The sequence below is a fragment of the Rhagoletis pomonella genome, unplaced genomic scaffold, assembly GCF_013731165.1.
Source record: "Rhagoletis pomonella isolate Grant_MI unplaced genomic scaffold, Rhpom_1.0 Rhpom_scaffold_00007, whole genome shotgun sequence".
NCBI classification, from domain to species: Eukaryota; Metazoa; Arthropoda; class Insecta; order Diptera; family Tephritidae; genus Rhagoletis; species Rhagoletis pomonella.
In genome coordinates this window covers 32,084,457-32,103,097 of record NW_023458561.1, presented here as the reverse complement: position 1 = coordinate 32,103,097, position 18,641 = coordinate 32,084,457, and the positions used below count along the sequence as shown (strand labels likewise).

General features: G+C 33.0%; 2 protein-coding genes across 9 annotated transcripts in view; one reads left to right on the top strand and one right to left on the bottom strand.

Annotated features, from left to right (window-relative positions):
* The window catches only part of LOC118742629, a 191,735-nt gene extending 183,749 nt beyond the window's left edge, over positions 1 to 7,986 (top strand). For 3 of the 4 annotated variants that reach the window (XM_036474844.1, XM_036474843.1, XM_036474842.1), the window contains one exon: positions 7,843 to 7,986. The gene's annotated coding sequence lies outside the window, so the exon portion shown is untranslated. The remainder of the gene's footprint in view (positions 1 to 7,842) is intronic. The other variant, XM_036474845.1, reaches the window with a different exon arrangement.
* The window catches only part of LOC118742618 (serine/threonine-protein kinase N), a 131,729-nt gene continuing 114,507 nt past the window's right edge, over positions 1,420 to 18,641 (bottom strand). For 2 of the 5 annotated variants that reach the window (XM_036474828.1, XM_036474826.1), the window contains 8 exons: positions 17,284 to 18,069; positions 11,304 to 11,606; positions 8,772 to 9,401; positions 8,489 to 8,678; positions 8,235 to 8,416; positions 8,063 to 8,170; positions 7,851 to 7,991; positions 1,420 to 2,946 (listed from right to left, as the gene is read on the bottom strand). In XM_036474828.1, the coding sequence (XP_036330721.1) occupies positions 2,803 to 2,946; positions 7,851 to 7,991; positions 8,063 to 8,170; positions 8,235 to 8,416; positions 8,489 to 8,678; positions 8,772 to 9,401; positions 11,304 to 11,606; positions 17,284 to 18,069 (2,484 nt within the window). In that variant the 3' untranslated portion in view covers positions 1,420 to 2,802. The remainder of the gene's footprint in view (positions 2,947 to 7,850; positions 7,992 to 8,062; positions 8,171 to 8,234; positions 8,417 to 8,488; positions 8,679 to 8,771; positions 9,402 to 11,303; positions 11,607 to 17,283; positions 18,070 to 18,641) is intronic. The other 3 variants (XM_036474827.1, XM_036474829.1, XM_036474830.1) reach the window with 3 other exon arrangements.

Here is an 18,641-nt window from a genome sequence, read left to right as displayed (position 1 = left end):
GCTTGTAATTGTCATTATTTTTTTAATGATAATTTTCATATATTTATATTGTTTGAGTTTAACCAATAATAATAAAAAATATATTATCGTTTTATGTTTTATTTTTTTTTTTGTTCAAAAGGAATTACTATTACTTGATTTTTATTCTTTCGATCAAAAACAATTGTTATTTACTTTTGTTATTTCACTTAAGAATAGTGATTAATTAAAAAACTGAAAAATTATACTAGCATTTGTGTTCGAAAAAATTAGAATCAAATAATTTATGCTAAGCGAAAAAATAAAACTCATAAAGTATATATGTATATTCTCAATTTGACTTCCGTTATCTATTCAAAGGTCTTCTTTCTAATACAACTTCCAAACACGTTTTTTTTTTGAAAAGGCTCTGCCTGGAAGCGTTGTTAATTTTGCCGTCGCCTAGATTAATACCCCAGAAAACAATCACAGTAGTCAATACTGCGTCAGTATAATTTCGTATAAATATTCCTATTCTAAAACTGGCCTTGAAGTTCTGAGCATTCCACAAAATTTCCACATCGATGAGCACGGAGGACCTATCGCTTCAAAAGAACAAAAGGAAGGGCACCTTTTTTTTCTTTTTCATTATGTTTTGCCAACTTCGTCAATTTCAGACAGTGTACACAATTCAAAAATATTTTTAAAAATTCCCTAACGTAAATAAAATTATCCAGTGAAATACTAAAAAAAAATTAAAGTTATAGGCATCATTCATATTATATTTTTTTATTATCAATCATTCAAAAGAAAATCGTGATTTGTATACGTTATATTACAATTGAAATTACTTTATACTTGATAGTTATTTAAGAGTAATTAAAATAGTAAATTAAAAATATTCAAAAAAAAAAACAAAGTAATAACTAATAGGGAAAATTATGTTATAAACAATAGTATAAATTATGCGTTTTCAAACGGATGAGGAATATGTTTATGCTGGTATAAATGAAAATAAAAACGCAAAATACTTGAAGTATTCAATAGTTATTGGTTAAACATTTTCGTAATTTTACAAATAATTTAAAGTTAAGGAAAATGTTTATTAAAGTGTGTAAAACTTACAAAAAACAAAAATTTAATACAAAACATATTGTAGGAGTCCACAGCTTTCTGTTCATTAGATTTCCATGGTAGGATAATTAATCTTCAGTGTATTTTAATGTTCTAAAGTTTAGAATCTAAACTGATTAAAAAATCCAACAGATAACCCTATAACCTGGCAGATGTGGACACCTAAATTGTTTCTTTTCGTTAAATTTGTTTTAAATTATCTACATATAAGATTTTATTTTTATTGTTCATGTTATGAAAACATGCGATTTTGAGACAGTTTTAGAGCTATGGAAAATTTGGCCATTTAAAAAAGTTGTTTTAGTCATAGTTTAATTTTTTATTTCATTTTTTTTTTTTTTTTTTGAAAAGTGTTATGGTTTTTGAGCAAATGTTCTCAAGTGAAAACCTGAACTTTTATTCTTAATTTTTAGTTTTCGTCTAACCATCATTAAAAATTCAAAAAAATAAATTGTATAAAGTCCTTTAATTTCATTTCACATTTCATTCTGTTTTGCATTTTAAAATATATGTATGTATATCTATGCGTATGCATTTGTTTCATGCATTTTAGGTTAGTATTTACTTATTGCTTGCATATGTGTGTATGTGTTTAAAACTGCTTATGAAATTTTAAAATGTTTTTTTATTTGTTATTGCGTTGCATTCACTGTCATCAATACAAGTACGATGTTATCGTAACTTTGATAACTGCTAAAACGCTCAACAATTGGTTAACGTATTACAGGAGCAAAGCTGCGGGATTAGAGTTGATTTTTGTTGCCGTTTCTGTTTTTTTTTTTGTTTTTTTTTTCACAAAACATTTGGTGGAAACTAACCATTTCCTTAATAATAATTTTAAACCCGCTATTTCTAAAGGCATGCAGACATTTCTTCAACATAATACGTATCCTTTTCTTTAAAATAGATGCATCTCTCCAATAATTATTTTTTTATAAAACAAACGATGCGGATAAAATGCATAGAAATTGTGTTTTAATTTCTTTAAATATTTTTAAAAACATTTTTCTTTTTACACGGCTTGGTTAGTCAGCTATGTATTTATAAGGTTGTTTGCAAGCGTCCCAAAAAAATTTACGTATCTACCTAAACTAATTTTTATTTTTTGATTTTTTTTCTGTTAAACGAAACATCTCAACTTCTTTGCGTTAAGCAAACTATAGTTTTGCATTTGTTTTTAATAATGTAATAAACTCGACGCAAGCTAGATTTTTATTAATGTAAATATGTATATTCGCGTACATGCATATGTAAATATTTATAAATAATTTCTCATTTTCCACGTTTCACTTAAATAGTATGTGTTTGTTGTCTCATTTTATTACGTAGTGTATTTATGCTTGTATGTATGTATGTATATGTGTAACTAGCAGAACTAACTGTTCTATGTATTTCATAATTTTCACTTAAAAACTAGCATACAATCAAATTAAACAGCGCTGATAACACACCGGCCGACAAACATTTGAACAAGTAGAGTTTAAAACATTATTTTTGCTTTCAAGAAAGTCGAATATTTTTAAAATTTTAAATAAGTGTCCCAATGACCATCATTTTGAACAGTCTTCCACTTGTGTACTGCATGCAAAAAGTCTTCCACTTGTGTACGGGTATGTGTATATGTATGTATGTATGTATATAACGCAAGGGCATTACAAGATTTTGCTCGATTTTTTTATTTGCCATAGCTTGGCTTAGCTGCTTTTAACATCAACACCAATCCGCTGTGTACGTAAAATCTTGGAAGAACATTTGCTCTTCGTCAGTCAAATGTCTTGGTTCTTTTGGAGGCGTCAGGTGTGGTTTTTCGGAAGTAAATTCTTCATCGAAATTCGACACATCCTCGAGATGGTTCTGAAAAATTTAAATTTTATTTTTACTTAAAATCAGTAATATTTTTAGTCCTCAAATAGTATTGGGAAATGTTGCTGAAGTGGCAGATATACAATGACTCAAACAAGTCTTCACATGTTAATTTTTGTTTAGTATTCTCGATATTTTTCTAGTTAAAATTTTTTGTTGTTTTTTAAATGAAAATTTCGTTCTTGCTTTAACCAAAAACCATACAAATCAAAATTTCAAACTTAAAAAAAAGTTCAAAATCACAAAATTTATAACAATTCCAAAAAACTCAAAATTTCGAACTGTTTAATCTGAATCTGGAGTACCATTTCATACACACAGTGGTCGAAATAATTATAGCCGCACCACATTTTGACAAGTTTTAATATATTATTTTTGTTGTTATTTATTTTTGGTTATTTCTTTATAAAAATTCATTAATTCAACAAAACCCGTGAAATAAAAAAAAATAAAAAATTTAACAAACTTTCGTGCACTTTTTTTCGAAGATGTTGGAAGAACATCAGACAAAAAATTAAAAAAATCAACGGTAATTTTTAGCCATTTGAAAACTGCACTTTATTCTAATAGAATTCAATGGGCTATAAAACTGCATACTCAGAATCTATGTAGGAAATCTAATTAAAACAGCTAGCAATTTTTACTACAGTTTGTTATTTTTTTTTTAATATTGCACAAAGTTTGGAACTTTTGGAATACGGGCTTTGTTAAAGCAAGAACTATATTTTTATAAAAAATAACCAAAATTAAATAACAACAAATATAATATGTTAAAACTTGTCAAATTTGGTGCGGCTAAATTATTTCGACCACTGTAGTATGTACTCTTCTTGGATACGTAGGCGTCATGTCGAGATCAGAGAGCGCTGCATAGGGGTTCGAAATTGTCATTTTGTGTTCACAATTCACTGGAGCCCTAATTTTTCACTCAATTTGATAAGATTTTTCTTTACTGAAAGCTAATAAAATTTGCAGAGACCAGTTGAGCCCGATTTTTAAAAGTTTTTTTTTTGCTTGTATTAAATTTTTTATTGCAAAGAGCAAACAAATTAGCAATTTTGAAGAAAATCGATTCTCCCGTTTCAGTTAATAAATCTTACATAATAAAAACTAGTTGAAAACAATTGTAGAGTTCTCCCAAAACGAAAAAAAAATTTTAATGTAAATTTTTTTACCAAAATCAATTTTATTTTTTTGCTTTTATAAAAATTTTGGGTATGCGGTTTCACACATCATTAAATTTTAGTATAATAAAGTGCAAGTTGCAAGTGGCTAAGAGTTCGCAGTGATTTTTAATGATATGTATAACAACGCTTTTATTTCCTATTTAGCAAGCAGATGTGCTTGAAATGATAGCGAAAAAAATTATTAAAAATCAACGCGACCTCTTAGCCACTTGCAAATTGTACTTTATTATACTAAAATTTAAAGATCTATAAAACTGTGTACCCAACATTTTTCTAGAAAATCTATTTTTTTTTTTAATTTTGGAAAACCTTTTTTATAGCATTTAAAATTTTTGTGAAGTTTTTTTTTCGTTTTGGAGGAACTTTATAACTGTGTATAACTAGTTTTTATTATCTAACATTTATTACTTTTTTTGCACTTTACACTAAAAAAATTTAATACAAAGAAACAAAATCTCAAAAACCGGGTTCAACTGGTCTCTTGCAAATTTTATTAGCTTTCATAAACAAAAATTAAATTGAGTGAAAAATTAAGGCTCCAGTAAATTGTGAATACAAAATGTCAATTGTGCGCTGGTAGAAAGTCAGGGCATTTGCAAACGCAAGATTGTATTTGCTGTTGAAACAGAAAAAATCCCTATAGAGGTTTACTGTTGCAGTCATTGGCCAGAAACGAAAAAACCGCCAGCGGTTCCTAGGCTCTTATACAGCAGTGTTTACGAGTATAGCAACGTGAAGTATTTACAAATTGTGGCACTTTAATTTTGTCTTATATAATTTTAATAATGTTATTTTTTATAAAAATATGTTAATTCTACAATAAAAAACATACAAATCATACTTTTATACTTTTTATTCAGACTGCTAGGAAAAATTTTAGCTATGCCTAAACAAATATTTGGCTCTTAGACTTCTCCTCCAATTTGTGATATGCGTATTGAAAAGCGCAGCAACGTCAACGAAAAAAATTCTCAAAAATCAACAGGATTTTGAACTACTTCAAACTTGCACTATATTGTACTAAAATTGAATTGGCTATAAAATATAAATCTGCATACCCTAAAGTTTTCTAAAAATTCGGATTTTTTTTTTAATTAACCGACTCAAAAAAGGAGGAGACTATCAATTATCGATATATTTTATTTTTTTTATTTAAGTCACTGGATAACTTTGGACCACGTGAACTGTTTTCGATAATTCTTTATTGGGAAGGTGGGACATCAAGGGTCGTCTCATACTAACTTGGTTTAGTTCCGATCATTGGTACTCCTAGTACTTCAAAATTGCACAAATTGGAAAGAAGTCTAAGTGCTCAATATTTTTTTAGGCATACCTAAAATTTTTCCTAGCACTCTTAATAAAAAATATGATTTGTATGTTTTTTATTGTAGAATTAACATATTTTTATAAAAAAAAAGCCGTTATTAAAATTACATATATTCATGAAAATGCTGTATAAGAGCCTAGGAACCCCTGGACGTTTTTTCGTTTTTGGCCAACGACTGTCCGGACTGTCAATCCAGCAGTATCCCGCAAAACTCTTTAGAGATTTTTTTCTATTTCAATAGCAAATACAATCTTGCGTTTGCACATGTCCTGACTTTGGCATTTGTATTCACAATTCACTGGAGCCTTCATTTTTCACTCAATTTTATTAATTTTTATAAATTTGTAAGAGACCTGTTGAACCCGATTTTTAGATTTTTTTTTTGTTTGTATTAAATTTAAAGGAAAAAAATTTCCCAAAAATTTGAAATGTTATAAAAAAAAATGTTGCCAAAATTGAAAAACCTTTTTGATTTTCTAGAAAAATGTTAGGTACGCGGTTTTATAGATCTTTAAATTTTGTATAATAAAGTACAATTTGCAAGCGGCTAAGAGGTCGCGTTGATTTTTAATAATTTTTTTCGTTATCACTTCGAGCACATCTGCTTGCTAAATAGGAAATAAAAGCGTTGTTATAAATATTATTAAAAATCAGCACGAACTATTAGCCGGTTGCAACTTGCACTTTGGTACACTAAAATTTAATGATGTGTGAAACTGCATACTTAAATATTTTATAAAAGCAAAAAAAAATTGGTAACTTTTTTTACATTTCAAATTTTTTCGCTTTGGTAGAACCCTACAATTGTTTTATTATGTAAGATTTATTAAATGAAACGGGAGAATCGATCCTCAAAATTGCTAGTTTTTTGCACTTTGCAATAACTCGGGCTCAACTGGTCTGCAAATTTTATTAGTTTCATTAAAATCAAATTGAGTGAAAAATTAAGGCTCCAATGAGTTGTGAACACAAAATGCCAATTTTGAACCCCTGTGCTGCGCTCGCTGATCTCGACATGACGCCTACGTATCCTAGAAGAGTACATACTACAGTGGTCGAAATAATTATAGCCGCACCAAATTTAACAAGTTTTAACATATTATATTTGTTGTTATTTAATTCTGGTTATTTTTTATAAAAATAAATCCAAGTTCCAAACTTTCTGCAATATTTAAAAAAAAAATCAACAAACTTTCGTAAAAATTGCCAGCTGTTTTAATTAGATTTCCTACATAGCTTCTGAGTATGCAGTTTTGTTTGTGGCCCATTGAATTCTAGTATAATACAGTGCAAGTTTCAAATGGCTAAAAATTACCGTTGATTTTTTATAATTTTTTATTTTTTTTTGTCGAAGATGTTATGGTTTTCTTCCATATAGAAATATATGGAGCGTATTCGTTATATGGGACAAAAAAATCTAAAAAATCAACGGTAACTTTTTGGCCATTCATGCTCAGAATCTATGTAGGAAATCTAATTAAAAAAGCTAGAAATTTTTACGAAACTTTGTTGATTTTTTTTTTGGATTCACGCGGGTTTTGCTAAAGAATCAACTATATGTTTATAAAGAAATAACCAAAATTAAATAGCAACAAAAATAATATGTTAAAACTTGTCAAAATGTGGTGAGACTATAATTATTTCGGCCACTGTGTGATTTTCGATCCATCGCACAATAGGTTACTAACACTTTCCCTGTACAAAATTAAATATTGCCTATTCTCCAGTCCGCTATTATCTGACTTTGTCAGTATATTCCAGGCAAATGCGCTAAGAATTGGAGTCGGCCTACATGTGTACTACTTTTGGAGACATGGGATTTTTGGTCAGATCAACAAGCGCTGAGAAAATACCAAAATATGTGCAAACGCAAGGCTGTTGTTGTTGTTGTAATAGTATACAAATTTCCCAAACATTTTGGAGAATACTGCTGCATTGACAAACCACGCAGCCCTTGGAAAGAAAAAAAATTTTAATGCAGTGTTGGTCAAGAGTGTAAAGGAGCACGCGTTATATGCGTGGCGCTAGTTAGTTACTGGGTCAGCGATATTACTACATAGAAATCTATGGATTTGCTCTAGCACCGTAAACATGGAGTTCATGAGTTTCATTTTCCTCGAAGCGGTTCACTTTTCACTATTGGTTCCATGTATTTACTATGGGCGGAAACAATTTTCGGGTAAATTTTTTTTCGGGTGAAACTCAGCATAAGGCAGATAGTTTTCATGAGTATTTCTATGAAAAAAAACGTGCCTTTACTTTGTCAATGGTGGTCGAGAAAGGACAGCTAAGGAATAATTTTCATTGCTTGAGAAAAATATTTTTTAAGCTACCTTTAACCGCCCACTTATGTACTTTATATGTATTTTACAGATACTTACAATGGTGGGCACAAATGGCGGTTTCACCTTGCGCAGCAATAAATCATCCCAACTGATAGAGCGGAAGAACGCTTGCTTCTTGACGTCTTCAGCATCGCGCTCTGATGAACCTAATCTACGTTCTGGATTCTTACGCAGTAACTGAAATGTAAATAATTGTTTATTTATTTTAAGTATAAAAACAGTCATAAAAATAAAGCGATTAAAATTACCCGACGCATGATTGCAATGGCCTCAAGTGATAAAAATCGCGGATAGCGCACTTCATCGTTAACAATTGAGTCGAAAACTTCCTCCTCATCGTCACCCGGGAATGGTGACTGTGAATGGAAATGATTTCAATTATTTTCCTACCAAAAAATAGAGGAATTCGCGTTAACTTACCTCGCCTACAAGCATTTCGAATATCAAAACTCCCAAACCCCACCAGTCCACAGCGCGCGTATATGATGTTTCTGTGAGAACTTCGGGCGCCAAAAATTCGGGCGTCCCACAGAAGGTGCCGGTTCGATCGCCGAAGCCCATACCCTCCTTGCACAAGCCGAAATCAGCGATTTTTACATAACCTGCAGAGAAAGGAGTTTTTTTTTTTTTAATTTGCAAGACCGAAATAAGAAAAGAAAATCTTCTTTGCGTACCATCTGTGTCCAAAAGTAGATTATCGAGCTTCAAATCACGATAAATAATTTTGTTTTCATGCAAATACTGCAGACCCAACACCACGCAAGCGGCGTAGAATACAGCGCGCGGCTCTGAAAATACATCTGTATGTATGTGCATCATCAGATCACCACCAGCCGCATACTCCATAACGAAGCAAACGTGTTGCTGTAATGGAAATGAAATGAAATTCAGTCAAATGTAAGACAAATCAAGGAGAGAAAAGGAATGAGAAACCAAAAGTGTTCAAGTGCTACTCACATCGGTCTGGAAACACGCAAACAAATTGACCAGAAATGGATGACGCATCGCATTGGCTACTTCGAAAATGCGCTTCTCGCTCAACAACGATTCGACTTCGTCACGTGCTATGATGTCGCCCTTTTTCAGCGCTTTGATGGCAAAGTACTGATTATTGCTGCGCAATTGTGACAGTATAACCTTGCCAAAGTGGCCGCGTCCCAAAACGCTGAGCAGCCGGAAATTCTCAATTGCCAGCATACCGGGTGGCCCATTTCCGCCACCCATTGCCTGTGACTGGCGGCGTGATTCGTATGCCGAGTCGCGATATTGCAAACCGCGTGAAACATTGCGACGACCACCGCCAGCCGTTGCAGCGTTTGGTGGCGGCATAGGGACAGCATTGAGTTCATACTGATTCTGGTAGATGGGCTGCTGCTGCTGTTGTTGTTGCTGCTGGTAGACTGTGGCTGTAGGTGCTGCATAGTTTTGGCGCTGTGCCGCCTGTGGGAAATGAGGCCCTTGCCCAGCCGACTGTCCATAGACTGTAGGTGTGGGCGGCTCTTGGATGATCGGCGAATCTGGTACATATTGCTTCTGTTGCTGGTTGTTGTTGCTGCTGACCGATAAATTTCCAAATTGTGGTATAATCTAAAATATGCAATATCTGATTAGAGTCAGTTTTCAAAAAAGCATAGTGGGTTTTAAACTATAAATATATAAATATATGTAATTTTTGTAACGTGTTTTCATTCGAAAATTCCCTGAAATAGCACGGCATTTTCAAAGCTTGTTTACAGCAGCAGATTATTAATAAATAGCATTGCTTTTTAAGGAAAATATTGAACAAAAAAACATTGAAACACAACACTGAAACTAAAACTTAAGGCTAAGCCTCCTATCTGTGAGTGTCCTGCAAAAATAACACGTTTACGGAGCGCTTCTATCCAACATACTAATTTGATATAAACACTCCTTTTCAGTGCTTGCTGTTTAACTTATAAAGCGAGGAATTATATAAGCAACGAATATCTTTAAAAGTATATAGTGTATACCTAAGTAAAATATATACATTATTTTAATATAAACAATTTAGAAACTTTTATACAGACTTAAGACTGCCATTGAATATCAACAAAGCTATGGGTGATGCATTCAATTTCTCTCTTATCTTGAAGCAACTATATTGGGAATAATAACTGCTTTTTAATGGATGCGGTTCGATTGAAAACAAATATTTGCAAAGTAGCAGCAAAGCTTTAAAATTTTGAAAAGCTAGTCAATGGTAGGCGGAGACTCTATTCTCCTCTTTCTTTTGAACAAATTGGATTTGCTTTCGGACAGTACGGCCCGCTGTGTTAGAACTCTGGTTTAGCATAGAAGTCACAAGTAGGGAGAACGCGTAAAAGCAAGTTCAAGTTTGCCATAAAAAACTGTGGACTGTAATGTGATAGAAAACAAGAAATCGACAGTTCATGAGGTGGTCGATTTATAATAATGGTGTATTACAAAGTATCTATAAATATAAAAAAAATTGTAGCAGGGCGATGGCTGTATATTATAATAGATATTAAAGATAAATTAATATGGGGAGTCTTCATTAGAGCAACAGTGTCTGTATGTTTGTACGCGCATCACTCCGAAATTAATATATGAAATCGAATGCAGTTTTCACCGATGTATTGCTAGAGGTCAAACTTAAAATATAGAAGAAAAAAAATAAAGAGTAGCCACCTGTTTGAAAATTGCATTTTAAGTGAATAGATACGACAAACAAGATTGGCAAAATATAAGATTGCGCTGATTGATGTGAAATTCGGGAGAGTGACGTGACGTCATTGCCGAATTGCCGGAGGAGAGAGATGAGAGAGATTTCTAAGTATGTATATGTTTTTTATATGTATATATATTATATAAAATCAGCTATGACGCCACACTTCTGTCAAAATTTTGAAGAGAGAGTTAGCAGTATCACAGCGGTATTCTTTTCAACATGTACGACAAAGTATATATTGGAATTAGGCTGTCAAAAGAAAGAGGTTTAAGAAGGCTTATAACTGGAAATATTTTTGTGGAAGGTTGCCACCTGTTTGAAAATTTTAATTTAATTTAATTGATAAGATAAATTAAATATTGCAATATGGGTATCAAACAAGAGGGGTTGAGAAATTTTACTCCCGAATATATTTTTGAGGGGGCTGCAACCTGTTCGAAAAATTTTATTCATTAAAATTGATAAAATAAATTAAATATTACAATACGTGTATTAAACAAAAGAAGTTTAAAAAAGTTTAAAGGGAATGTGAAAAATTGCGTCGACAAAAGTTTCCGTGTATAAACACATTCTAGCTGAACACTTTTAGATCTCGACACTTAACAAACTCCTGCCTTTCGTGACTCGGCGCAAAAATTTAAAACAATAGTTCCGTACGTCATGGCGACTGCGCCCCTCGTGCGGATGGGTGGGAAGGGAGGGTAAAACCGTTGGGATTATTATTGTCCTCCCACGCCCATCACACCACTAACAGTGCCGTTTAAAAGTCATCACTTTACCTGTACTGAATTTTCTATTGCACTTTTCGTTTCTAATTTATCACTTTCAGTTTTATACGACAATTCCGTCACTGCGACTGATTCAATGCAATCGCTCGATTCTATGCAATCGCTCAGACTCTTCGTTTCAAGTTCGATTTCAGTTTCAATTTCAATATCAGACAATGCTGCTGATGTCGTTGTTGTTGGCGAAATGGCGATCTCATTATATTTATCGGCAGAGTGTACGCTCGTGGTTGTTGTCGGAAGTGTTGTTGTTGTTGTTAAAGGTTCAATTGTTATATGGACAACATTAATATGCGCCTGCGAATGGTATAAATACAACAAGATACAAAGGGCGAAAGAAAAATAGAAAGCGAAATGTTGGTTTTGGTTTTTTTTTTCTATTTTTGCTATTAAATATTGCATGAAATATGCGAAATTATACAACGTTGTTGGTGCACACAAAGTAGCATACATATACATACATAGGTACATATGTATGTATACAATGACGAAGATGTACATACATTGATGGGTGTGAAGAGATGACTTTTGCCCAAACGAAACAAAATATTAAATGGCAGAGAACAAACACGAGGAGAAATGACCACAAAATGAAAAACAAATAAGAACATAGTATTAGCAAACATATAGACCGCTTACAAAAAATTATGCACCTATAGACTATTTATGTACGTATGTATGTATTTATATTAGCCTGTTTGTATTTCATTTTTCTTTTTGTTCTATTTATGTATGTAACACCCTTTTTAGCACTTACGAACATATACACATTTTATATAGTCTAATTATGTTTCTGTGCACTAAATTTTAAGTAAATAAAGTATACTAAAATGCATCATTCGTCACCTACTGATGCCTGCAGTAGAGCTGGTGGTGCGCTAGCTGCATAGAGTGTTGGGCAAAGGAGAGCGGCCGCTGATGACAATGCAGAGCGTTTGAACTTCAAGAATTTGTTATTCGATTTGGTGTTGCATTGGTGGTACTGTTGCAATTGAGAGGTGCAAAGCTGTTTAACGACGCCGGCGAGCAATTGAAATGTCGGTAACATATCCAGCAAACCACCAATGACACACACACGCACACTAATGACGATACATGGGTTAGCTAAAGACGCTACGAATAGGCCACGGCACTGAATTAGAGCAAAAATAAAAACATTAAAATTTTTTTGAAAATTACGTATTTGCCCACAGACGCGCCTAAATGTACATATAAGCGATAGGCGATAATTGTACGAAAATTTCACTGCAAAAGCGCTTAACACGCAAACATGTGTTGTTAACGGCCGTGATCTTGAAACACTGAACAACAGAGCACACGGAAAATGTCACCATCGATGGCCGGCTGGCTCTCAACATCGTTCATATGTGACGGTAAAATTATGACAGCCGTAAGGTGGGGAAAAATAAAGAATAAGCACAAATGCGCATTAAAAAAAAAAATAGCGGCACCTAAAGGAATGAGGTGAATTGTATACGATTTGGGAGTGACATATGAACATATATGTACATATATATATATGGATGTACACTAGAGAGGTCCAAAAATACATGCGGGGAGGGGGTTTGGTAAGTTTAAAATGTTTCGCTCTCACCCCTAGGAGTTTTCTAAATGGAAAAGAGAATGTCTGTATTTTTTTTTTGTAAAAATAAATATATATTTAGAACTGTCTCATAATAGCCCAAGAAGTTTTCCATCTACAGTCAGTCAATAAAGTTTAGGTACAGCGAATTTTTTACAATACGGCCAACTATTTTTTAAATATTTTATTTTTCGCTAATTTTTTATAAAAATGTGGTTAATTAATTCTACAACAAAAACCCCAAAAATCAAAGTTCCAAACCTAGTGCAAAATTAAAGAAAATTCTGCAAAATTCCATTCAAATATTTCACTTTTTATTTACGCTCTATAGAAAAAAGTTGAGTATGCAGTTTTTTAGCCCATTCAATTTTAGTATAATAAAGTGCAAGTTTGAGGTTGCTAGGACTTACCATTGATTTTTAGCAATTTTTTTTTTGTTGAAGGTGTCGCTCATTTTCTCCATATAAAATAATATTAAATAATTTTTTTATATGGAAAAAATGGGTGACACCTTCAACAAAAAAAACTTCCCAAAAATCAATTGTAAGTCCTAGCTACATCTAACTTGCACTTTGTTATACTAAAATTGAATGGGCACTCATACTCAACTTTTTTCTAGAGAGCGTAAATAAAAAGTGCAATATTCGAATGAAATTTTGCACAAGGTTTGAACTCTGATTTTTTGGGTTTGTTTGTTGTAGAATTAACCATATTTTTATAAAAAATTATGGAAAAATAAAATATTTAAAAAATAGTTGCCCGTATTGTAAAAAATTCGCTGTACCTTAACTTTATTGACTCGACTGTATGTTATATGGGGAAAACACGCTTTTTCGTAGAAATGGTAGAGAATTTTTGAAAATCAATATTTTATTTAAACATAAATATAATAACGAATAGTAATAAGCAAAAAGCACATTGCTGAATGGTATAAAACGCATTTGAACAGACCCATTAGGAACGAACGTGTTCGCCTAACGGAGGGTTTATTTACTAAAATTCAATAGGATACAAAACTGCATACTCAATTTTTTTAGAAAGTGCCGTATTTTTTATGTATGTAAATTTGCTGAATTTTCTTTAATTGCTTACAAGATCTCTAACTTTAATTTTTAGGGGTTTTGTGGTAGTATTAGTTATATTTTTATAAAAAATTAGCCAAAAATAAATAATCGAAAAAAACAGTTGGCCGTATTGCGAAAAACTACTCTCTATACCTAAACATTATTGATTGCCTGTATGTATTTTACTGTCTTCTTTCTAATTTTTTGCGAAAGTTGAATGTCACATAAAACAGACTCGTACGGTAAAAAAATTAAATACGATCTAAGGAGACCGCGGAGAATACAAACAAAAAAAAAACTTTATTTTATAAATAGGTAAGGACGAAACTACCAAAATATATTAAAACAGATTTAAATACGCGGTAAGTTGAAGAAAATACTCAAATAGAAAAAATAAAGATAAATTATGTATGTCTTAACTGAAAGAACAGAAAAAAGCAACAAAAAACCAAAAACCTCTTCAAAAAATTTAAAAATAATTTGACATTTATAATGTCGATGGTCATTGCATGTATGTATGTAGGTTTTGGAGCGTTGTCACCGTTTCATTCATTCATTGTCGTCATAAAACTCTGTATTTATAAAATATGTGCCGATTTGAAGACATTTAACATTGGAATATTGAATTAATAAAATAAAAATTTTCACACCTGCATACTCAAATGGCGACTATTTCGAAAATTACTCAGGTGATGAAAACATGTTCGTTTATTTTTAAACAGCGTCATAAAACAATTAACTGTAACATACATAAATCTCAAAAGTGGCATAGTGAGTGTGGGTGTAGCTATGACCTTAACAGTGACGCACTTGACAATAAATATATTTACTGCATATGTACATAAATAGGTTTCTTTTTACCGCTACGGTAAAAAAAAAACTGATGGTATTTAGTTTGTATTTTGCAATTATTATCTAAAACTTGACAAAAGTATAATAATTTAATGAAATTGTCAGCGAAAAATGGGTAAAGGCGTGCGCACTTGCAAGACTTTGTATTTATTTAACCGAATATGTAAATAGAAGGTGTAAATACATATGGAGATGTACAGTCATTAGCACCTCTATTCCAAAATGATATTGTTTTCCACTTATGTTTATTTATTTAGTTTTAAGAATTTTCAATTAAAATACAGTTCACTCTCTAACAAAACCCATATAAACCCTCAAGTTTAAAACTTTGTAGAAAACTAAAAATGCAACAAATTTTCATCCAACCTTTAAACTTTTTTGTTCGAATTTTTCTTAGTACCTATACTACAGTTTTATAGTTCATTTCCACCAAGCCTTAACTGCAGTTTATGCCTATTGGTAAGAGCAGTCTGTAACTCGAAGGTGGTAGTTGCTCATATTAAGCACATGCTAGGGAAAGGAAAAAACCAATAATCTTACTAATCCTACTAATATTATAAATGTGAAAGTTTGTGAGTGAGTGAGTGAGTGTGTTTGTTTGTAGCTCTTTCACGCCAAACTGGCTGGACGTATTTCAATGAAATTTGGCACACTTATAGGCTATGACCTGGATTAACATATTGGATATTTTTTAGGTGGGTTTGCCTCTTTTTTCAATAATTAAAATCAACTATTTATTACAGTTAGGTAAAAAGTTACAACAATTGGGGTGTCAAACAAAAGCAGTTCAGATAGGATCTATTTCAAAATTGTTTTTGAAGAGAGTTGCCACATTTTCATAAACTTAAAATCAATTTAATTAACTAGACTGCAATCAAATGGTTTTAAGACCAGCTAATTTTTCCAGGGCTGAAGAAGGAAATCTTCCAGAGTGCACTTAAACTATGGAGGGAACACTTCTCAATGCTTTGGGATAGCGACGCGCGCGTTAGACGTACATATATATCAATTTATGGAGACCAAGCTCGTGTCCCTCCTATCCTGCGTACGTTCCAAAGCAGGAGTTTTTCCGGTAAGTAATTTTGTACCGTACAAGTTAAGCTACGTGCTGAGTTAGATAACCTCTCCACAGACCTTAAAAAACTAGAAAAAAAACGTCGAATTTCGACAGTAATTGGCACATCTAGCTATTTTTATAAGGTAAATGTCTGAGATCGTTCTTTCGGGTAATAATAAATGTTTTATTTAAAATTAAAAAAAAATGTCTAGAAAGATCAACCTATATATGTTAAGAATTTAAACTCAGAAAAAGTCAACCACCCTGTTTTCTTAATACGGTGTTTACATGAGGCGATTTCACAGGCAACTTTCTGTTGAAAGCCTGGTGTGCACGGCCTTTCAACTAATCGCTTGTAATGAAGTTGGGGGGCACCCAACTTTTGATTCAACTAATCGTCTCTAAAATCGCCTCCTGTGAACACCGTTTAAGATATATGTAAATAGTACATACTACCCATTTTTCGAGCTAAAATTTAATGATTTTTTCCTGTGCTCTCTCAACTTTTACCTATCAATAATACATTTAACCTATAATTTCCTTTAATCTGATTATATTCATAACAGCTGGTTAATTAAATACGAGTGTTTTCGGGATGAATGTGTGTGAGACTAGTAGCGCTGGCGTGTGATTTGTATGAAAAAGTTTTGTTTTTATGTGCAGGTTATTTCAAATATTAAAAAAAAAAATACGCAACTATGTAGTGAAGGAGTTAGGGCGCTAAGTACATGGCTAAGAAATATTAAGACATGACTAAAAATTCAAGTGAGATATGTGTTGTGTTTCCTGTCTAGTAGTAATATATCCGTCAATAAAAGTTAGCCAAAACAAACGAAATCAACGAAATTATTTACAACATATAGAACAGCCGTTATGTGTGTGTTTTTTTTTTGCATTATTTATATACAAGAATAGTGTTATAAAGAGAATGGTGCTTGCACTTGATGATTATGGAACGAACGAGGAATTTTTTAACGCCTCATTAGGCAATTTCGGTCAATTGAAAACAAATTTAGAGAAACACAAACTTAAACAATAATTAATGAATACGTAAACAATGCAAATAAATTCAAATGAAAAATGCAATAAAGGTGAAATTCATACAAAAACAAAAGCATTAAGCTATAGTTCAAATATGTTTAGAGTTAGTGATGTTTTAAAGCGGACACTGAGTGTAATTAAAAAAAGTAAATTTTTCACAGAATTTAATTTTGTAAAATCGCACTCGAAACCATAAAAAACGTGCTTTGACAAATTAAACTTGCGCAAAAAAGGCTTTGTCGTCTCATGAATAACCACCAACAACTGCAATAAACTCATTAAACAATAAACATATCTCAACTATTAACGCCAACATAAAATGTGCAAGAAAACAAACAAATAAAAATATAAAAAACACAAAAAAATATCAATCCTAACCTCGACACAGAAACGATCACCGACACCGGTGCTGTAACTCGTTGCTGAAGCGTCGTGCGCGTACTCATCGTCATCGGGATACTCCACAATTGGCATTCCACTTGGCGCTGGCGATGGCGGCATTTCAATTATCGGGCTGCTCATATCATTGGCTGCCAACTCGCCGCCCATCAATATCACCGGCGGCATGGCCAGCACCGGACGATGATATATATTGCCCATGCCACCTGTTGTTCCAGCAACACCCATCGCCGCATTTACGTTTGCATTATTGTTGTTGACGTAGTTTTGTTGTTGATTTCTGAAACTACTTTGACTAGTTTGACGTGCCACATGCGACATGTTGTAATTGCTGCTGCTGTTGTTGTTGTTCGCCGTTGTAGCATTCGCAAAATTCGGCGCCGTCATTTGGCTGCTATTGAGTTCCGGTGTTGTCGGCATTGAACCTTGCTGACGACCCTGACCACCCTGACCACCCTGACCACCACCACCAACACCAGCGGACAGCAGCTGTTGTGGCTGCTGGGACGTCGGTTGTGGCTGGTATTGATGCAACGGCGTTGGATGTTGAGTGGGCAGTGGTGTATGATAAGGCTGGAGTATTTGCTGTGCGGCTGAGGCAATGTACTGCTGCTGCAATGGCTGTTGTTGTGGCTTTTGTTGCGACAGTTGTTGTGGCGGCGGCTGCTGCTGACGGCTGCCGTATTGGTGGGCAGGCCGTTGCAGCGTATTGGGTTGTGAGTCCATTTGATTGAGAAAATCGAATTCACGCAGTGCATTCTGTAACTGTCGTCGGTTAACAAAAAAGAGAACAATTTCGCAAAACACAAAAATCACACAAAACGATAAGGCGAACGAAAGAGGCATGAGGAGATTGATTACGTATAGACTGACTATAGGCGAGTTTAAGTACGAATATATAATTTTGGTCTTAGGTACATAAATATACATACATACAAAGAAATGGAAATTAAAACTATATACACAGCTAGATATATACATACATACTTATGTATGGTACAAAAATACAAAAATTTCATTCATAAATACATATTTATTCAAATAAATAAGACCTAGTATTAAAAACAGGCTTGATCAATCATGTTTCAACTATGAAAGGTGGCTTAAATAAGAGCATCGCCCTGAAAATCATCGATAACCCTTACTGCACCAGCTGCATGGAGGACGATGAGGTGGAATCATCTCAATACCTGCTACTCTGGTGCCCTGCCTCTGCGAATCTAAAGTTCAAGCACTTCGGTTCGCATTTCTTCTACACTCCCAATAAGCTTTCGGTAAAGGATATCAGTCGCTTGAGGCGCTTCGTGGTGAGCACGGAGCGGTTTCCATGCCTCTCT